We start from the raw sequence: 17,627 nt of genomic DNA, 5'->3' as shown, positions 1-17,627 counted from the left end.
TTCCATAGCCAACCACGCTAATGTATTAAAAAGAGAAGGTGCTGCTTCATGGGTGACCTTGTTTGACCTGCTGATTGGATAAGCACTCTTTTCATGAGAAAATTAACTTTTGTAACATCTTCCTTGCAGTCCATTTGACACTTTATCAGATATAAAGGGGAAAAACAGAAATGGTGACCTGGCAAAAATTAAGGTGCATTGATGGGTAGTTCCATTAGACCCCATGGTGCTGTTCACTTAAAATGTACTTAAATGTGTACAGGTATGGAATCTCTAAAGCAGAAACCTGTTTTTCAGAAAACCCAAAATCCACTTTAAGCAAATCTACTATCAATTACTTGTTAGAGCTAATCTTTCTGTAACCCTACAAACTGACCCATGTAAAATTGACTCCTCTTGTGTATATACAGAACATATTATTTCTGTGTCTTTATTGACTCACATTTTCTACCAGCACTTTTTGTGTGAAGAAATAAATGTGTGTATGTAGGCGGTATCATTTATGTCCCACACAAAGCAATGTCTCTGTGTAGCAGAGTGAAGCTGCAATAAGAAGAGCAGTGACACAAAATCTAGTTGTCATGCAGAAAACCTTTTATATCATTGAGCCACATTTACAGTGAGGAACATAAGTATTTGAACACTCTGCGATTTTGCAAGTTCTCCCACTTAGAAATCATGGAGGGGTCTGAAATTCACACTGTAGGTGCATTCCCACTGTGAGAGACAGCATTTAAAAAAAAATTCAGGAAATCACATTGTATGATTTTTAAAGAATGTATTTGTATTGCACTGCTGCACATAAGTATTTGAACACCTGAGAAAATCAGTGTTAATATTTGGTACAGAAGCCTTTGTTTGCAATTACAGAGGTCAAACGTTTCCTGTAGTTCTTGACCAGGTTTGCACACACTGCAACATGGATTTTGGCTCACTCCTCCACACAGATCTCCTCTAGATCTGTCAGGTTTCGGGGCTGTCGCTGAACAACATAGAGTTTCAGCTCCCTCCAAAGATTTTCTATTGGATTTAGGTCTGGAGACTGCCTAGGCCACTCCAGATCCTTGATATGCCTCTTACCGAGCCACCTCTTGGTTATCCTGGCTGTGTGCTTCGGGTCATTGTCATGTTGGAAGACTCAGCCACGACCGACCTTCAGTACTCTGACTGAGGGAAGGAGGTTATTGCTCAAAATCTCACAATACATGGCCCCATTCATCCTCTCCTTAATACAGTGCAGTCAGTCGCCCTGTCCCCTTCGCAGAAAAGCACCCCCAAAGCATGATGTTACTACCCCCATGCTTCACAGTAGGGATGGTGTTCTTGGGATGCAAATCCTTATTTTTCCTCCAGTGAAGTGAAGTTTAGACCAAAAAGTTCTACTTTAGTCTCATCTGACCACATGACTTTCTCCCATGCCTCCTCTGGATCATCCAGATGGTCATTGGCAAACTTCAGACGGGCCTGGACATGTGATGACTTGAGCAGGGGAACCTTCCGTGCAATGCATGATTTGAAACCATGACGGCGTAGTGTTCTACCGACAGTGACCTTTGAAACTGTGGTCCCACAGTCTCTTCATGTCATTGAGCAGCTCCTCCTTGTAGTTCTGGGCTGATTCCTCTCCTTTCTTATCATCAGTGATACCCCACGAGGTGAGTCCTAGGGAGACTGACAGTTGCCTTTAGCCTCTTCCATTTTCTAACAATTGCTCCAACAGTTGATCTGTTTTCACCAAGCTGCTTGGCAATTGCGCCTGTAGCACTTTTCAGCCTTGTGGAGGTCCACAATTTTGTCTCTGGTGTCATTTGACAGCTCTTTGGTCTTGCCCATGGTAGTAGTTGGAGTCTGACTGATTGTGGGGTGGACAGATGTCTAAAGAACTCAGACAGGTGCTACTAATTTAGATTAATGAGTGGAGTAGAGGTGGACTTTTTAAAGGCAGAGTAACAGGTCTTTGAGAGCCAGAATTCTTGCTGATTGCCAGGTGTTCAAATACTTATGTGCAGCAGTGCAATACCAATATATTCTTTAAAAATCATACAATGTGATTTCCTGAATTTTTTTTTTTTAATGCTGCCTTTCACAGTGGGAATGCACCTACAATGTTGAATTTCAGACCCCTCTATGATTTCTAAGTGGGAGAACTTGCAAAATCCCAGGGTGTTCAAATACTTATGTTCCTCACTGTAAAAGGAAAAAGTGTTGGGGAGCAAAACAAGCATAAGAAAGGTTCCTGGGGGTGCCAGTAAGAGCTGTAATTGGCTACTTAATAGCCCCTATGTGGACTGGCAGCCTACAGTAGGCTCTGTTTGGCATTACCCTTGGTTTTTATGCAACCAAAACTTGCCTCCTTACCAGAAATTCAAGAATGAGTACCTGCTTTGAGGTGACAGAGAGCAACATCCAAGGGGTTGGCCACTGGTTGGGGATCACTGTTCTAGGGTGACTATATCTAGGCACTGGAAACTCTTTTAGAGTTTCTTGCATTTGTAGATTTAGAGATCTAGATACTTTTTAGGAGGGATCATAATTTTCCTTTTCTCTTTTCACAGAGATTACACTTGGTTTGATGTGAGTTGGCTTTCACGCATTAAAGATGATGTAGGAGACAATAAAAGGATTAAGGTACTTTTTGTTCTTTTTATTTTGTGATGTGCAAATAGCTGACAATATGACAGGGACATTAAAATACTATATTATAGCGTACAGCAAGGAGCAGATTCATTAAAGTGTAGAATTCGGGCTCACCACAGCAAAATTCCTCTGCTATATTCATTTCTATGGAATTTTTGAAGGCACATTTATCAGTGAACTACATTTTGCTACATTTTGCCCATTGATAAATCTACCTCCTAAAAACCCAACAGAAAAATATAGAAAGTGGGGGAAGTTTACTGTGGTGAGCTCTGATTTCATGCTTTGATAAATCTGCGCTAAAATGTAACTTAAATAACTATACCCCTGTAAAAAATGATTATCCTTCAAACATGAAAACCAAAAGTCTTGCAATTTGGCAAAGCCTGTTTCCCTTACCTGCCCTTAAAGGACATCAACCCATAAAATATTTTTTTGCCTAATAAAACAAAACATATTTGTAAGCAATGTTCCAATATTAAACATTTTTCGTGCTTTAAAAGTTATTTGTAAATGTAAAATGTAAACTCCCTCAGAGATCACCTGGCAGAACCCAAACCAGGTCCCAAACATTCCAGACAACAGATCCTATGCCTGTACAAAAAGCATAATTTTTCTGAAATTACTTAATTTATATAACAGTGTTTTTACATATGGGCTGTTATATGTAATTAATTTTTGTAAAGAGACCTGCAAGGTTTAGGGGTCTCCGTTTAGTATGTATCTGTACAAGATATATTGTATATAATTTTTTTTTGTCAACTTATATAGTGATTATATATCTTTTACCTCTTACATGAGCCAAACCAAATGAACTTAAAGGACATGTAAACCCTACATTTTACTACAAAGCTCAGGAGAGGAGTTAAGGCAGCTAGTCGGCCCGTGTACGGGCACTACCGACGGGCCTGCCCAATTGATATCTGGCCTAAAATTGGCCAGATATCTATCGGGCACATTAAAAAATCTAGTCAGATCGGGGACCGCATCGGCTCGTTGATGTGGTCCCCGGACCGACTTTACCTATACCCGTCATAATAATTTGATCGTTTGGCCCCAGGGCCAACTCTTAAAAACAATCTTAAGGAGAAAAAAAGGAGCAGACAGCTAGAGCAGAGTTTCTATAGGAACCAGCAATGCCATGTCTTAATTGGCTGCTAGACAGGAGGGTATATTTAGTAATCTGAGGTGGGAAGAATTGAGCATGCCCAGGAGCCAACAGAGTAAATTCCTGAGGGAGGGGGCTGAGTGGTTTAGAGGAGGTTAAGGAAATGATTAATGAGAAGGAAGTGATTAAGGGAATGCTGCAGCCTTACTATTAGCCAGAGTGCCAGGTATTTCACGACTTCAAAGAGGTTGTTCACTGATTTCATTTTTGTGTGTGGGGTTCATATGTCCTTAAAGTCGATTAGTTGGGTACATAAGAGGAAGGTATATATAATGTGATTCTGTAAATGGCACATATATGTTAACATATTAAAATGGTTTACTTTTTGTTTTTAAGATTCATAATCTGAAGAAAATTCTACAAGGCATTGTTGATTATTACCGTGAGGTAAGAATATTTCTATAACAATTCTTGGTTCTGTTTTTTTTTTTTCTTTGTGTATTCTACACACATTCCACATTCATAGACATTGTTATGCACCAGTAATATACTTCTCCAATCAGATTTAGGATTAAAGGTTTCTATAATGAAATAAGAGTATTCTCTCCTTTTGCTGTATACTTGTCCACTGATATGGTTACCCTGGCTGCTAATGTGTACTTTGAATGTCATTGTACATCTTTGTTATAGGAGAAGCAAAGGTACAGTCATGTGGGTGTGGCAGCCCCCCAGTGATTGTAATCTTTTACCTACACCAGCCCGTAGTACCAGTGAGTAATCCTCTTCCTCTTGTTTTCTTTCTTCATAATCTTAGGGCCAGCGCATGAGTAGTAGAGTGAAAAAAACTGATATTTTTTGTTACAGTTCAGCTTTTCACTCTACTGCACACGCACAAGTAACGCCATGAATGACAGAGGAGTAGGATTGCTTGCTTGCAGGTACCCTGGGCCTACTATCTTATCCTACTACTTACTATCACTGGTGGGGTACCTATTATTTTAGCACCCTTCAGTGATTCTACCTTTCCTTTTCCTGTAAGTTTAGTAAATGAATGCAGTGACTCAGACCATTATAAAATATAGAACATTCATTTTCCTTTGCAGTAAACTTTGAAGTACACCGTACACAACATTTTAAACAGTAAACTTTTTTTTTCTCATTATCATAGTTCCTAGACCAGCATATTTTGGAATTCCTCCTGCCAAATCTAAATCTAATTGCAGACCATTCAGATGCAACGGAAATGGGCAGATTACTTCAGCTGATATTGGGATGTGCTGTTAATTGTGAAAAGAAACAAGGTACATTGTTCACGATAGCATTTCTCTTGGACTGTTTCTTCTACTACTGCTAGCTTACCTACTGCAACTGGAGGGATTTTCATTTAGTAATTTTCATATGTAATATGTTCTCAGTAGTATAGGGAACATAAATGACAACACTTTTTATAGGAAAGTTATATCAGTCTCAAAGCCCTTGAGCCTAGCTAAAAAGGATGAGACTTGTAGCTGGAAGCCTGTGGATCTGAGAGAAGGCCATGCTTTTCACAAGTTTTCTTTTGGAATAGGAATATAAACCCAAAAATACATTTAGCAAATGTACAAAGCTAATGGTATATATACAGAGCCACCTGTAGCCACCAGTTAGCAGGGCCCTCCCTCTAGGATACCCAAATTATTAGTCCTGGGTGGTAGGCCCTGTCAACAAGTAAAATGCCCCCCCCCCAAAAAAAAATTAAAAATAAAACAAAGCCTCTCACTGAAGGTGAGAAAAACTGAGGTATTTGCCATAAATTCGGAAGCTGTTGTTGCTATGTTGGACAGAAATTATACCAATGCACGCCTGCAGGGAAGTGGCAAGGTTACTTAAAAGTTAGCATCTCAGCTTTAGCAGACTAGGGTCTCCCACAGTCACTGTATGGTTTGTCTTTGGCTGCAGCTCTGTGTTATAACTTTCAGTGTCACCTCCCAGACTAGTATCAAGGGAGAATGAACATCTCTGTGTCAGGAAAGGTTCTTGAGGGATCCATCAAATGTTATTGCTAAACTTGGGGTGAGGATGGAAGGGGTTCTAAATGCTTGAAGTCATAGTTGCAGAATTACTATCATTGATGAGAGAGAGGGGACAAGGAAAAACTCCTATAGTGTGTCACCAATGGTATAATTATAATATTTCAAAATTCGGTTACCAATTAGCTGGGTAAGTAAGTAAAATTTATCAGGTAAGGGTCCACCACAATGCTCACCCTCCTGCCTAAACACTCACAAACACAATGCTCACTTATCAATAATCAGCATAAAGGAGAATTAAAGCTTTTCTAAAGAATTGATATGTTGTACATTATATCCTGGCTTCTGTACCAGCCCAAGGCAAACAAAGCCCTTTAGCAGGGAAGATCTGTGCCTCCAAAATTGCCCCCAGTAGCTCCCCATCTTCTTTTCTGCTGATTCACTGCACATGCTCTGTGCTGCTGTCAGTTACGGAGCTTAGGGACCGTCTTACAATATAATGTATCCATAGAATATAAATGTAACAGTATAAGGCTGATTATTAATCCATTCACATTAACATTATATGGCAGCTTTGAAACCAGTGCAATTATTGTCAGAATTAAATAACCAAACCTGTCTTTACTCTAATGCAGTCAGGTTAGTATATAAAATACGTCATTTCTATCCATATTCATCTTTAGGGTTTAGTTCTCCTTTTATCCCTTTACATTTAAAGGAACAGTAACACCAAAAAATGAAACTGTATAAAAGTAACTATAAATATAATGTGCTGCTGCCGTGCATTGGTAAAAGTCTACTATAATTTATATAAATAAGCTGCTATGTAGCCATGGGGGCAGCCATTCGAAGGAGAAAAGGCACAGGCACATAGCAGATAACAGATAAAACCAGGGCTGTGCAGTCAGAGTCGAAGAGTCGGAGGCAATTTTGGGTACCTGGAGTCGGAGTCTGCAAAAAATGAACCGACTCCTACTAAATTTAAATGGAAATAAAAAAAAAATAAAGCAAGTTTAAATGTCCCAATTCACAAACAGTCATAATTAATTACTTCTCTGCTATAAGAATAAAGCCCAATGCAGAGCCAGTAGTTCTGTGGTTAAATGACATGTATGTCTCCTTCCTTTCCTTCAATGAATGTATTAAATACATTAGCATATTAAAAACAGAGGAGTCGGAGTCGGAAGTATCAGAAACGGAGAAGACGGAGTCGGAGAATTTATCTACCGACTCCACAGCCCTGGATAAAACACTATTGTATTCTACAGAACTTATCTGTTATCTGCTATGTAACCTGTGCCTTTTCTCCTTTTTTCCAGCTTGAATGGCCGCCCCCGTGGCTACACAGCAGCTTATTATATAAATTATAGTAGTGTTACTGTAGCAAACACACCAGTTTTACCAGTGCAGGGCAACAGTGCATTCTATTTTTATTACTTTAAACCTTTTTTATTTTTTGGTGTTACTGTTCCTTTAAGTTATGGCAACCCATTCACTCGATGTGTGAAAGACAACAATTGTGCAATAAAGATTTTTATGATATATAAATAGTTACAACAGATGTCTACTCACAAAACAGCTAAAAGTACAAGCGTTAAAAGTATCAAAGAAGAAGACGCTGGCCACTGCTGAAGCGCTCCAGGACCCTTATCTGATACTTTTTACTTACATTCCCTGCCAGTTGGTTATAGGATTTTGAAACCATTGGTTATATGCTATAGGATCTTCCCTTGTGTGTTCTCTCTTTGGTTGGTATATATGAATCTGGGGATTCTACACTTCTGGGAGCTGCCTGCTTTTGGATTTGAGTTCAGGGCGAAAGTATCATTAATATTGATAGTAAGATACCATTATCACTTTAAAAAAAATTTACTATTCACTTAGTCATTTACTAAAAAATAGTATAAATAAAAAGTTTGTATTCTATACTTTGCCTTTAATTAGCTTTTCTTCTTTCAGAACACATTCAGGTCATTATGACACTGGAAGAGTCAGTTCAGCATGTTGTAATGACTGCTATTCAAGAGGTAAGAATTAACCTGGCCTCCAATAGACTGAGATAAAAATTAAAAATAGATAATTGCAGTGCAGATAACAAATGGCTGAGCTCCTTTATATCACACTTTTGTGTTATAGGGCATCAGGGCTTAGAAGGGTAACTGCAATCTTTTACCGTAAATAAGAACAAAGAAAGCTAAATTTACAGGGTTTGGGTGTGCCACAAAAGTTATGCAGCAGGGTGCCTAAGGTATTGGCACTTTCAAGTGAATCAGGGGTTCCTTGTCCTTTATGAGTTTATATGTTTTTTATTAGTAAAGTAATTTACATCCAAAAAGCTGTGTCTGAATTAAATATGTGCTAACTATTATGAAAGAAATTGTAATTCTAAGCAAGTTTTTAATTTACATTATTTTTTTTCCCAATGTTTTCAATGGCAAATTAGTGAGTAAAATAAATAGTTTAAATATTAATGGTGACAGCAGTGTGGCACAGCAATGCAGAACTTCTGTCTTCCATTCTTTGTTACAGAGTGGCAGTGCTTTTGCAGATATCTGTCTTACTATTTATATACTCTTTATAAATCCACTTACACAAACCTTTTTCAATTTGAACAGATAAATGATTGAATAGAGAAAGATCATTTTTCCTGTAGTTACTAATTGCCATTGACTACTAAGGGCAATTTTATCAAAGAGTGAAAATAGAGCTTGGTACATTTTGCCTAAATGATGGTTTGCTACTCTATATTCTTGTAGGAGTTTTGGGGGCATATCTATCTGTGGGTGGAAGTTTAAGTTCACCCTTTAATTTATACTCATAAAAAAGCCCTAGAAATAAATATGATATTGATAAATATAGTCCCAGACAAACACTAAGGGGCCATTTACTAACCTTCAGATTTTGGGGTTTTTTTCTGTACCAAAACTGGAAAAAGTTGCAGAAAAAGAAAGTTGTGACTTTTTAGAAATTTACTATGCCTCAAAACGGCTAAAAATCCGAATCCGACAATTCACCAGCTAAAACTTGGCGAGATCATGTAGAAGTCAATGGAAGATGCCTATTCCCTAAAGTATCTTTCTTTGCTACGAAACTTTAGAAGTTTTTGGATTTTTGATGCTGTTTTTTTGTGTGATAGTTCAAAAAACTATAGGTTTGGTGCAATAATTAGAGCCGCAGTTTCATGACTTTTCTGCAACTTTTTCCCACACTAACTTTTTTAGTTCAGACATTTTAGTAAATGTCAGACATTCGTGGAAACGAGTTTATTCAAATTTAAAAATAAAAAAAAATGAGGAAAGATCAAGTTTTAGTAAATCTGCCACTGAGTCTGTTTTTGAGCTTGCTAAAACAGTGCTAAACTTGAATCATTTCACATATCCCAATATGCAAATAGGTGGATGTTTCTTATAGTATTTTATTGATGTGACTGGCACACTGGGTAATTTGCACATCATAATGCAGCAGTACATTTTATAAAAATGCTGAACACTGTTTTATTATTTTATAGTTGATGAGTAAGGATACTTTGGACTCTCCTACCAGTGATCTACCAGGAGACCTAGAAAGCCAGGTATGTCATTTTTCTTAGTGCAAAACAGGACAGAGCAAATTTCACTAGCTGTCTTATTTGTATGCCAAATCGTACAGTTAAGGTAATATCCACTTTATTGTTAAACCCTAGGAAGGATGCAAACAGCATGCAATTAATATTACAGTACATCAGCCATTGTGTTCCAGTCATGCCCATCTGCATCCTCTCTGTTCTCTGAATACATGCAAATATGCAGAGTTGTGGCACATTTGCTTAGCCATGGATTGGCCTGTTTTCAGAGCAACTATTTAATGTGGCTGTGGTTTGCTATTTTATACGGAACCATATTTTAATGAGTCAGACCAGTTGTGATAAATTTTAAAGACTAGTATAGACCAGGGGCTACCAGCATTTGTCAAAAAAGCAATATATTTCAAAATTGACCAGTCCTGTGGATAGAGGAGTTAATTTAAACAGTGGTGTTATTATACTATTATATGGGTAACCTTTTGTTTTAATATCTTTATTTTATACCTCTGTAAATCTGAAGGTGTATGAGAAGTTGTTAACTGGTACAAAGTTTACTCCAGGTTTGTTTACCTTGAGCAGCTGATCAGCACCTGATATTTTTAGACAGTTCTCTAAGAAAAATTAAAGGAACTGCCTCATATGTTGCTTGGTCTGTAGGTCATTTTGCACCTATTACCACAGTCCACTATTGTATATGTATAGCGTTTTATAATTAATATTAAATAAACAAGTAAACTTAAGAATAGGGATTCTGCCAAGAACATTAAAGGGGACATATTGTGCCAAAAACAATCTTGTGCCAATTACTCATCTAAATAAAGAAGGAATGTGTTTTATGAAGTAGTGTTTTGGGCTGACTTATTGAAAATTTCTTAAAAATCCCACTATTCTCGCCCATCTGTTCCACTTCCTGCTGCCTTCTTTCCCAGACTGTGAGGGGGCCAGCGGTATTCGGCACACTGCAATGTAGGATAGGAACCAGTCAGCAGCTAGGCTGACCTGATAGGGAACTGAAGCCTGTCTTTGCATGTGTGACTGCAGAGCTGTGATTGGTTACTTCCCTCCTACTGTGCTTCCGGCAGGGACCATTTGGACATACCCACCCTTCATCTGAAACACAGGCAGGGACTTAAAAAGATCTATAGGGAGTTTCAATAAAGGGCCATTTTTGTTTGTCACTGCAGATGCATTTGTGGCTGGCATAGTCCATCTATGTGCCCAAAAAGTGATTTTCTTTAATGAGTATTTTATCTTCATTGTCACATGTAAGCTAAGGAGGACAATTGATGCACTGCATGAAGCACAAGCAGAACAAGAAGAGCTAAAACAACGTTGTGAAGAGCTTGACTTACAGGTAAGTTACTTTAGTTCAATGGAAAATGTTTGTATAGCTTTAGGAAATGAGAATTGAAAATTTTTTCCAACATATATAGTAAGTGTTTCTCTATAAAATCCCTTAAATGGAACAATGTAACAACATGAGGAGAAAATATTAATTGATTGTTATGATACTTTCAATGTTTTCATTTTTCAGAAAAAGTACTTTTATCAGATTGAGAATAGTGTAAGCAGTTGTCCTGAGCTTGTAATATAAAGCACAGAAGACTGTTTAGAAATCAGATTCCAGAAAATATAAAAACAGCACATAATCATTCACTCCAGATCTTTTCCTGTAGCCTATAGATGGAAATATCTTCATACATACCTTTGACCCCTGTTGGGGCAGGAAAGGGGGGTATGGGGGTTCAGCACCACAATTTGGGAATATGTGGTTTAAAGGAAAACTATACCCCCAAACAGTGTAGGTCTCTATAAAAATATACTGCATAAACAAGCTCATATGTAAAACCCTGCTTCATCTAAATAAACCATTTTCATAAAAATATACTTTTTTAGTAGTATGTTCTATTGGGTAATCCTAAATAGAAAATTGCCATTTTAAGAATTAAGGGCTGCCCCCTGGAACCACAGGATTCACAGTGCACACAAACAAGCCAAGCCACACATACAGGCTATGTCACATCAGCCAATTAATGGACAGACTTCTGTCTTTTGCTTCCACACTTCTTCCTGTTACAGTTATAACTGCATTATTTCTAGTCATGTGATCTCTGAGGGAGCACACAGCCCATCACTAAATATATATATATATATTCCAGTTTGGTGAGATTCTTTAATAGGTCACTTCATAATTAAGAATAAGTAAACCTTTTTTTTTCTATGAGTAAAATTACTCTAAGCAGCCTCCAGAATTACCTACCTTTGTCCCAGCATTCTCTCTGACCTGGTTCCTCAGTCAGAAGGTATTCTTCTTCTTTGCTTCCTTGTGCAGAGTGAAGCCCTGCCCCCAGTCCTGTTCAGTTCTCTCTTCAATTCGACAAGGTTGTCGGAGTGGAGAGCCTTCTGCGTATGCCGGGAGGCAGCAGGAGCCAGTCTGTGCATTAGCTGGGTTTTTTTTTTAATGAGAGACCTGAAAAAGGTTTACTTATTCTTTAAGTATTCATTCTGGGGATATAGTTTATAGTCATAAACTGGGCATGCATGGCAAGATCTGCTTCTTTGATGAAGATAACATAAAAGCAGATCTGTGCCTGATTTGTTGTGGGTGACTAGTCTCCCTACAATGCCATCCCACCGGCTAAAATGTAAATCGCTGGTGGGATGGCATACACGGTGCTGCAATTTGTCAGTCACCAAAGGTGCCTTGAGAGGAAACTTTCGGCAAATTTCGGCAAATCGCGGTGCTGCATATTCCATCCCACCGGCGATTTACATTCTAGCCGGTGGGATGGCATTGCGGGAGATTAGTTGCATTGCGGGGAGATTAGTCGCTTTTATGTTATCTTCTTTGATGAAGATAACATAAAAGCAGATCTGTGCCTGATTTGTTGTGGGTGACTAGTCTCCCTACAATGCCATCCCACCGGCTAAAATGTAAATCGCTGGTGAGATGGCATACACGGTGCCGCAATTTGTCAGTCACCAAAGGTGCCTTGAGAGGAAACTTTCGGCAAATTGGCCAATTTCTGCAAATCGCGGTGCTGCGTATGCCATCCCACCGGCGATCTACATTCTAGCCAGTGGGATGGCATTGCGGGGAGATTAGTCGCCTGTGACAATGGAGATTTGTCACAAGGCTACTAATCTCCTCGTGTGTCACTGCCCTTAGGGATCACTTACTAATGCCCAAAACAAAAATGTTTGAGTATTAAGAGGAGCAAAATCACAGCCCTTGAAGCTCATTTGCAGCACTTGCATCTGGGGCATTGTTAATTAATTTGGCTTAAGATTTTTAATGCAGCAATATTTTGCACTTTGCACCTTGCCCTGCACTTTATTTGTTTACGTATTTTTTTTTTTTTTTTTTTAAAGAATGGTTGTCTTAAAGTAAAGAGGTTTTTAGAAGAAAGCAAAATTCATTTTCTGATTTCTTTTTATTTATATATATATATATTTATATATATATATATATATATATATATATATATATATATATATATATTTAGACTTGTATAGGGTACTGTGTACTAATATATATATATATATATATATATACCAAAGAAAAAATATTAAGAAAATCTCTGATCATAAATCCACAAGGAAAAAACAGTTGTAAGATAATGCCCCTGAACTGGAAGACTAAAATGTTTTACCTTTTTTGTAAAAAATAAAATGAAAATAAGCTTTAGAAGCTTTCTAAAAAAACCTGCTTTACATAAAAGTTAGTTGTAAAATATCTAAATAGTTGTGTAACATACATTTTGATGTTCTATTCCTGTCCCCTAGTTAATAAATGACAAAGAAATCAGGCATTGAGATCACATTGACCAATTTAGCTGGCCTAACTCCCACATTTTATGCAAGAACAACCATTCCATATTTGTTGACCTTGACTTGGGCCATGATTTTAGTAGTTATGCTGTGCTCCATTGCAAGCTTTTCTACCTGTCATTGATTACATAAGATTTGTTATATTTCTGCTGCACTTTTGAAATACCAGAAGTGATCTTTAGTGAACTTTTATCCTATGTTGGGCCTTGTGGCCTTGTGTTTTGTCAACAGTTTATTACATATTTACTCATTTTAACATCAGGTTACCTCTCCTGAATGTTTTAGTTTCTCCTGACTTCCATGCAGATGTGTATCTTGTGCCTTCAAAAGGCATTTCTAATGCAGTATAATATATGTATTCAGTGTGTTGTTGAATCAACATTTAGACCCCCCTCTCTATACTTTGTTTTTTTCTTGCCATGGCAAAATAAAACCAAGAGCATCATTGCTTTCTTTACTAGATTGCCCCATAATACGAAACTAGCTTAATGTTGGAAGTTTGTTCTTTTAAATAGCAAGCTGCGAAAAGAGTCGAAGTGTCACTGAAGGTTTACGTAGGGAAGACAGAGAGACTAGCCCCTTGGACATTTCAGTGATTTGCTGCACATGCTTTATAAATAAATAGGTATTGTATGGATTTGGGGGTTAAAGGGAGAACCTTACTTGTACTTAAATTTCCTAGTTTTGTCTGGTGTGCTGGTCTGCTTAACTTGGAGGGCACTTGATATGTGTTAGAGCCTCTTTCATAAATTCATAGCTTATTAAATTAATGCCTGACCAATTTACTTGTAAGGTTTCATTCACCAATGATATTGACCAAGGATGTGAGTGAGGTATGTTACTTTCTTTTGGAGATCTAATGTGTTACCGCTATATGTTAACAAATTCTGTTGTTTGTAGTGCACTAAGCTTATTTACAGGAGCTTCACACCACTAAACTGATGCCAGCCTATGTCTCATTAATCCATGAATGCACTAATAGTATGCACTGTCAAACTGAACATGAACTCTTCCCCAGCTCTTCCACATCTTGCTCAATACAGCTTATGCATGCTCTTCAAGCATGACTTTGCTACTCACAAACCTCTATTTTGTGTATATCTAAAATGGAATATCTTTCTTAATGCATGTTCGATGCAAATGATGTACATGGCAGAGTGGGTCCCAAGGCCAGAAAGTGTAATTATTGTTAAAAAAATTAAATTTGAGTGTACAACGTTAAACTGTTGAGCTGTCGTTGAACTTTATTTTCTAGTAGAGACAGCTGAAGGCAGCTGGGGGGTTCTGGGATTTGTAGTTTAACAACAATTTTAGCCTTTCTGGGCACCATTCACTCAAAACTAATTACTGAATTTTCAGTGACAGTCACCTAAATGAAAATACACCTTTGTATAGAGGTAATTGCTACAGAAACGACTGAGGGTCAATTTAGAGCATTTTGTTACCTAACCATTTAGCTGGGAATAGTTTGCTACAAAGCCCTGATTTGTCCAGTGTGGCATTGCCCTTAGACTGTGTGCTTTGAGTCATTGCTTTTGTGCTTTTATACATCTGTTAGAACTAAATTCCCTATTTCATTCATCCTTATAGGTGGCTGCTCTGCAGGATGAAAGAAACTGTTTAATTGCTGAAACTGAACTTCAGAATGAAAGACTTAACCAGCTGGATACATTTGATGAGCCAAGTATCATGGTGTCAAAGAAATATTCTCAAATGCAAATGCAGTTGGAGCAGATGAAAGAAGATAACTACAGGTACTTATTTAAAGGAGTAGGAAGGAGTTAATTACTGGGGGATAGAAATTAGTTAGTCAGTGATTATCACTCAGACCTTAGGGTGGTACTCCTCTTTGCTGAAACAAACAGCCCAGAATGGTATTCAAGTGAGTGTCACACCTTCATCTGTCACACCTTCATCTTCTCACCTTTCCCAGGGAGCAAAATTTATTTGGGGGCTCCTTTTATCTCTCCATGGAACTTCAATAATGGTGAAGGGAGATAGGGATCTTGGGAAATACAAGTGTACCAGTCCAGTGTTGGAAAAGAAAAACTGGCAGGTACTTAAGCTGCAGAACACTGTAGTTGTAGTTATCAGGTGGTGGCCCTAAAATCCTGTTTAATGTAGATATAATTAAGAAACACGCCTTTTAATTCTTTTTAGGACAATCCACCTAGAGCCATCATGCATCCATCCTTACCAAAAGCAGCTAATGTTATCTGTTACTAGTATAATTAAATTTTTTAAACTGGTGCAAACACAATTGATATGGTTGCCTTATGGTTTACTCTATCCAAAGTGGATAGCTGTGTGAAAGATTTGCTCTGATTTAAACAGTCTTTACAATTGGTCTCTACTTCTTATTTAAAATGTGTTTTTTTATTACCTGTTAAAAGACCTCTGGAAACATTTGTTAGACTTGTATGAATCTCCCATTGAAAATGCTTCCTTGGTCTATTCTCGGCTGGCAGAGAAGAATCACTGTGTGACATTAGACTTAGAAAAGGATACTGTTGTGTGCTCAAGACCCCCCTTAACCAGTATATCTAATCGATCTGGTTATTGGAAATGTTAGTGTGATTCTATGGGGCTGATTTACTAAGACACGATTTCGAATCCGAATTGGAAAAATTCCGATTGGAAACGAACATTTTGCGACTTTTTCGTATTTTTTGCGATTTTTTCGGCGTCTTTACGATTTTTGCGTAAAAACGCGAGTTTTTCGTAGCCATTACGAAAGTTGCGCAAAATCGCGACTTTGCGCAACTTTCGTAATGGCTACGAAAAACTTGCGTTTTTACGCAAAAATCGTAAAGACGCCGAAAAAATCGCAAAAAATACAAAAAAGTCGTAAAGATGCCGAAAAAAATCGCAAAATTACCGATCATTACGAAAAAAACGCAATCGGACACATTCGGCCCGTTCGTGGGTTAGTAAATGTGCCCCTATGTGTTTATGCTGATATTAAAAAGGCTACAGTCCAACCACTTTCAGAAAGTTGGATGGGATGAAAAATGTACTGAGGTATGCAGGCTGTACCAGGCATGGTTTCTTGGCAAATCTCCGCATTTCGGCATTTGTTGATTCTTTTGGAAAACGGGCACAAAATGTCGCTGTGGCAAAATTCACATCAAAAAGAGTCTTGGTCATGTCAGAATGAGTGTTAATGCCACCACGCCCAATTTGGCTCGACCGTAGCTCTTCTTTTTGATGCACGGCAAACTTTTCCATGACTAATTTTTTGCACCCGTTTAGCAAAAAAAATCCACCAATGGCAAAATGCGGAAATTCACCACGTATCCATGCCTGCAGAAAATTTCCTCCCTCCTCTCATGTCATTTCATACCAGAACCAATCTTAGACACATTTGCTAATAAAAATGTGCATGCAGAGAAAATGTTGTTGGTTGCTACACTCATCCAGTGTCATGGATGAATGTAGAAAATTCTGAGATTTGGTGCCGCTGATGCTGGTATATGCTGTATATAGTCTTTTATTATGGTGATCACGTCAAATTCTAGTAAACAATCACATCCTTTCATTTTCAGGCTTGAAGCTGCAAAAGAAGACTATCGAATTCACTGTGAGGAACTGGAAAAACAGTTGGTTGAAACGCAAAATAGAAATGTAGAACTGGCCAGCCTTGCTGAAGAATCAAGGGCTTTGAAAGATGAAATAGATATTCTTAGGTACCTGCAAAAAATGGATTTCACATTAGTTATGGACTTGAAAAGTCCTAAATGGTCTTGAGCTTTCCATTCTAGAGAATTGTCTTATTTGTGTTCGTGCTTCACTAGCAAAAAAAATTGTTAGAATGGGCAAATACATCTGGTTGGCAGAGCGTAGGGTGGAAAACATATTCTAAAGGAAACAAGCTTTGTGGGTGTACCTTTCAGAATTTGTTATCTGATATGCTGAATGTACCATTCCAATGAAAATACCATTTAAATTGGAACCATCACCATTATGAGTACTTTTATATTGACATCCTTTGGTTGTTGTCTTTTGTGTATAAGTAATGTGGAGCAGCCCTAACATGGATCAATAATGACTTAAGTGGCAACTGATAGCAACGTAAAATAGATTGCTCAAAACTTGTGGAATGCAATGCCTTTCTGTACTAGGGCAAAGTTGTCCCAGTGTTAGTAAATGGTCCACAGTGTGTTAGATAATGAACACATAAAGGAGCTTTTATTATGACATTTTAGTATAACCTTTTATTTTTTGTGTGTGTTTGAATTGTTTTACATCTTTTGTTCTGCAGCTTTCCATACTGGCCTTTAAACTGGTATCTTTTTGCTAAAATCACTCTAAAACTAGGTCAATATTCGTTTTAGACACTAGGTTAAGTGATCCTAGAAATGACATAGTACTATAGATCATTTGCACAGTTGCTTAGATTTCTTAGGTCTGCATTGTCTGGCAAATATGAATAGGTACTTCACCCTTAATGTAGATGTATGTGTACAGGCTCTGCTTAAGC

At 37.8% G+C, this 17,627-nt stretch overlaps 1 protein-coding gene across 3 annotated transcripts in view; it reads left to right on the top strand.

Moving 5' to 3' along the window:
• hook1 (hook microtubule-tethering protein 1) overlaps positions 1 to 17,627 on the top strand; it is a 37,865-nt gene that overhangs the window by 8,656 nt on the left and 11,582 nt on the right. For all 3 annotated transcript variants that reach the window (XM_031899747.1, XM_012960479.3, NM_001102980.1), the window contains exons 3-10: positions 2,556 to 2,628; positions 4,142 to 4,192; positions 4,914 to 5,046; positions 7,714 to 7,781; positions 9,263 to 9,325; positions 10,587 to 10,670; positions 14,738 to 14,901; positions 16,693 to 16,833. In XM_031899747.1, the coding sequence (XP_031755607.1) occupies positions 2,556 to 2,628; positions 4,142 to 4,192; positions 4,914 to 5,046; positions 7,714 to 7,781; positions 9,263 to 9,325; positions 10,587 to 10,670; positions 14,738 to 14,901; positions 16,693 to 16,833 (777 nt within the window). The remainder of the gene's footprint in view (positions 1 to 2,555; positions 2,629 to 4,141; positions 4,193 to 4,913; positions 5,047 to 7,713; positions 7,782 to 9,262; positions 9,326 to 10,586; positions 10,671 to 14,737; positions 14,902 to 16,692; positions 16,834 to 17,627) is intronic.

This window comes from Xenopus tropicalis, chromosome 4 (assembly GCF_000004195.4).
Source record: "Xenopus tropicalis strain Nigerian chromosome 4, UCB_Xtro_10.0, whole genome shotgun sequence".
Classification (NCBI taxonomy): domain Eukaryota; kingdom Metazoa; phylum Chordata; class Amphibia; order Anura; family Pipidae; genus Xenopus; species Xenopus tropicalis.
This window is presented reverse-complemented; position numbering and strand designations above follow the sequence as displayed.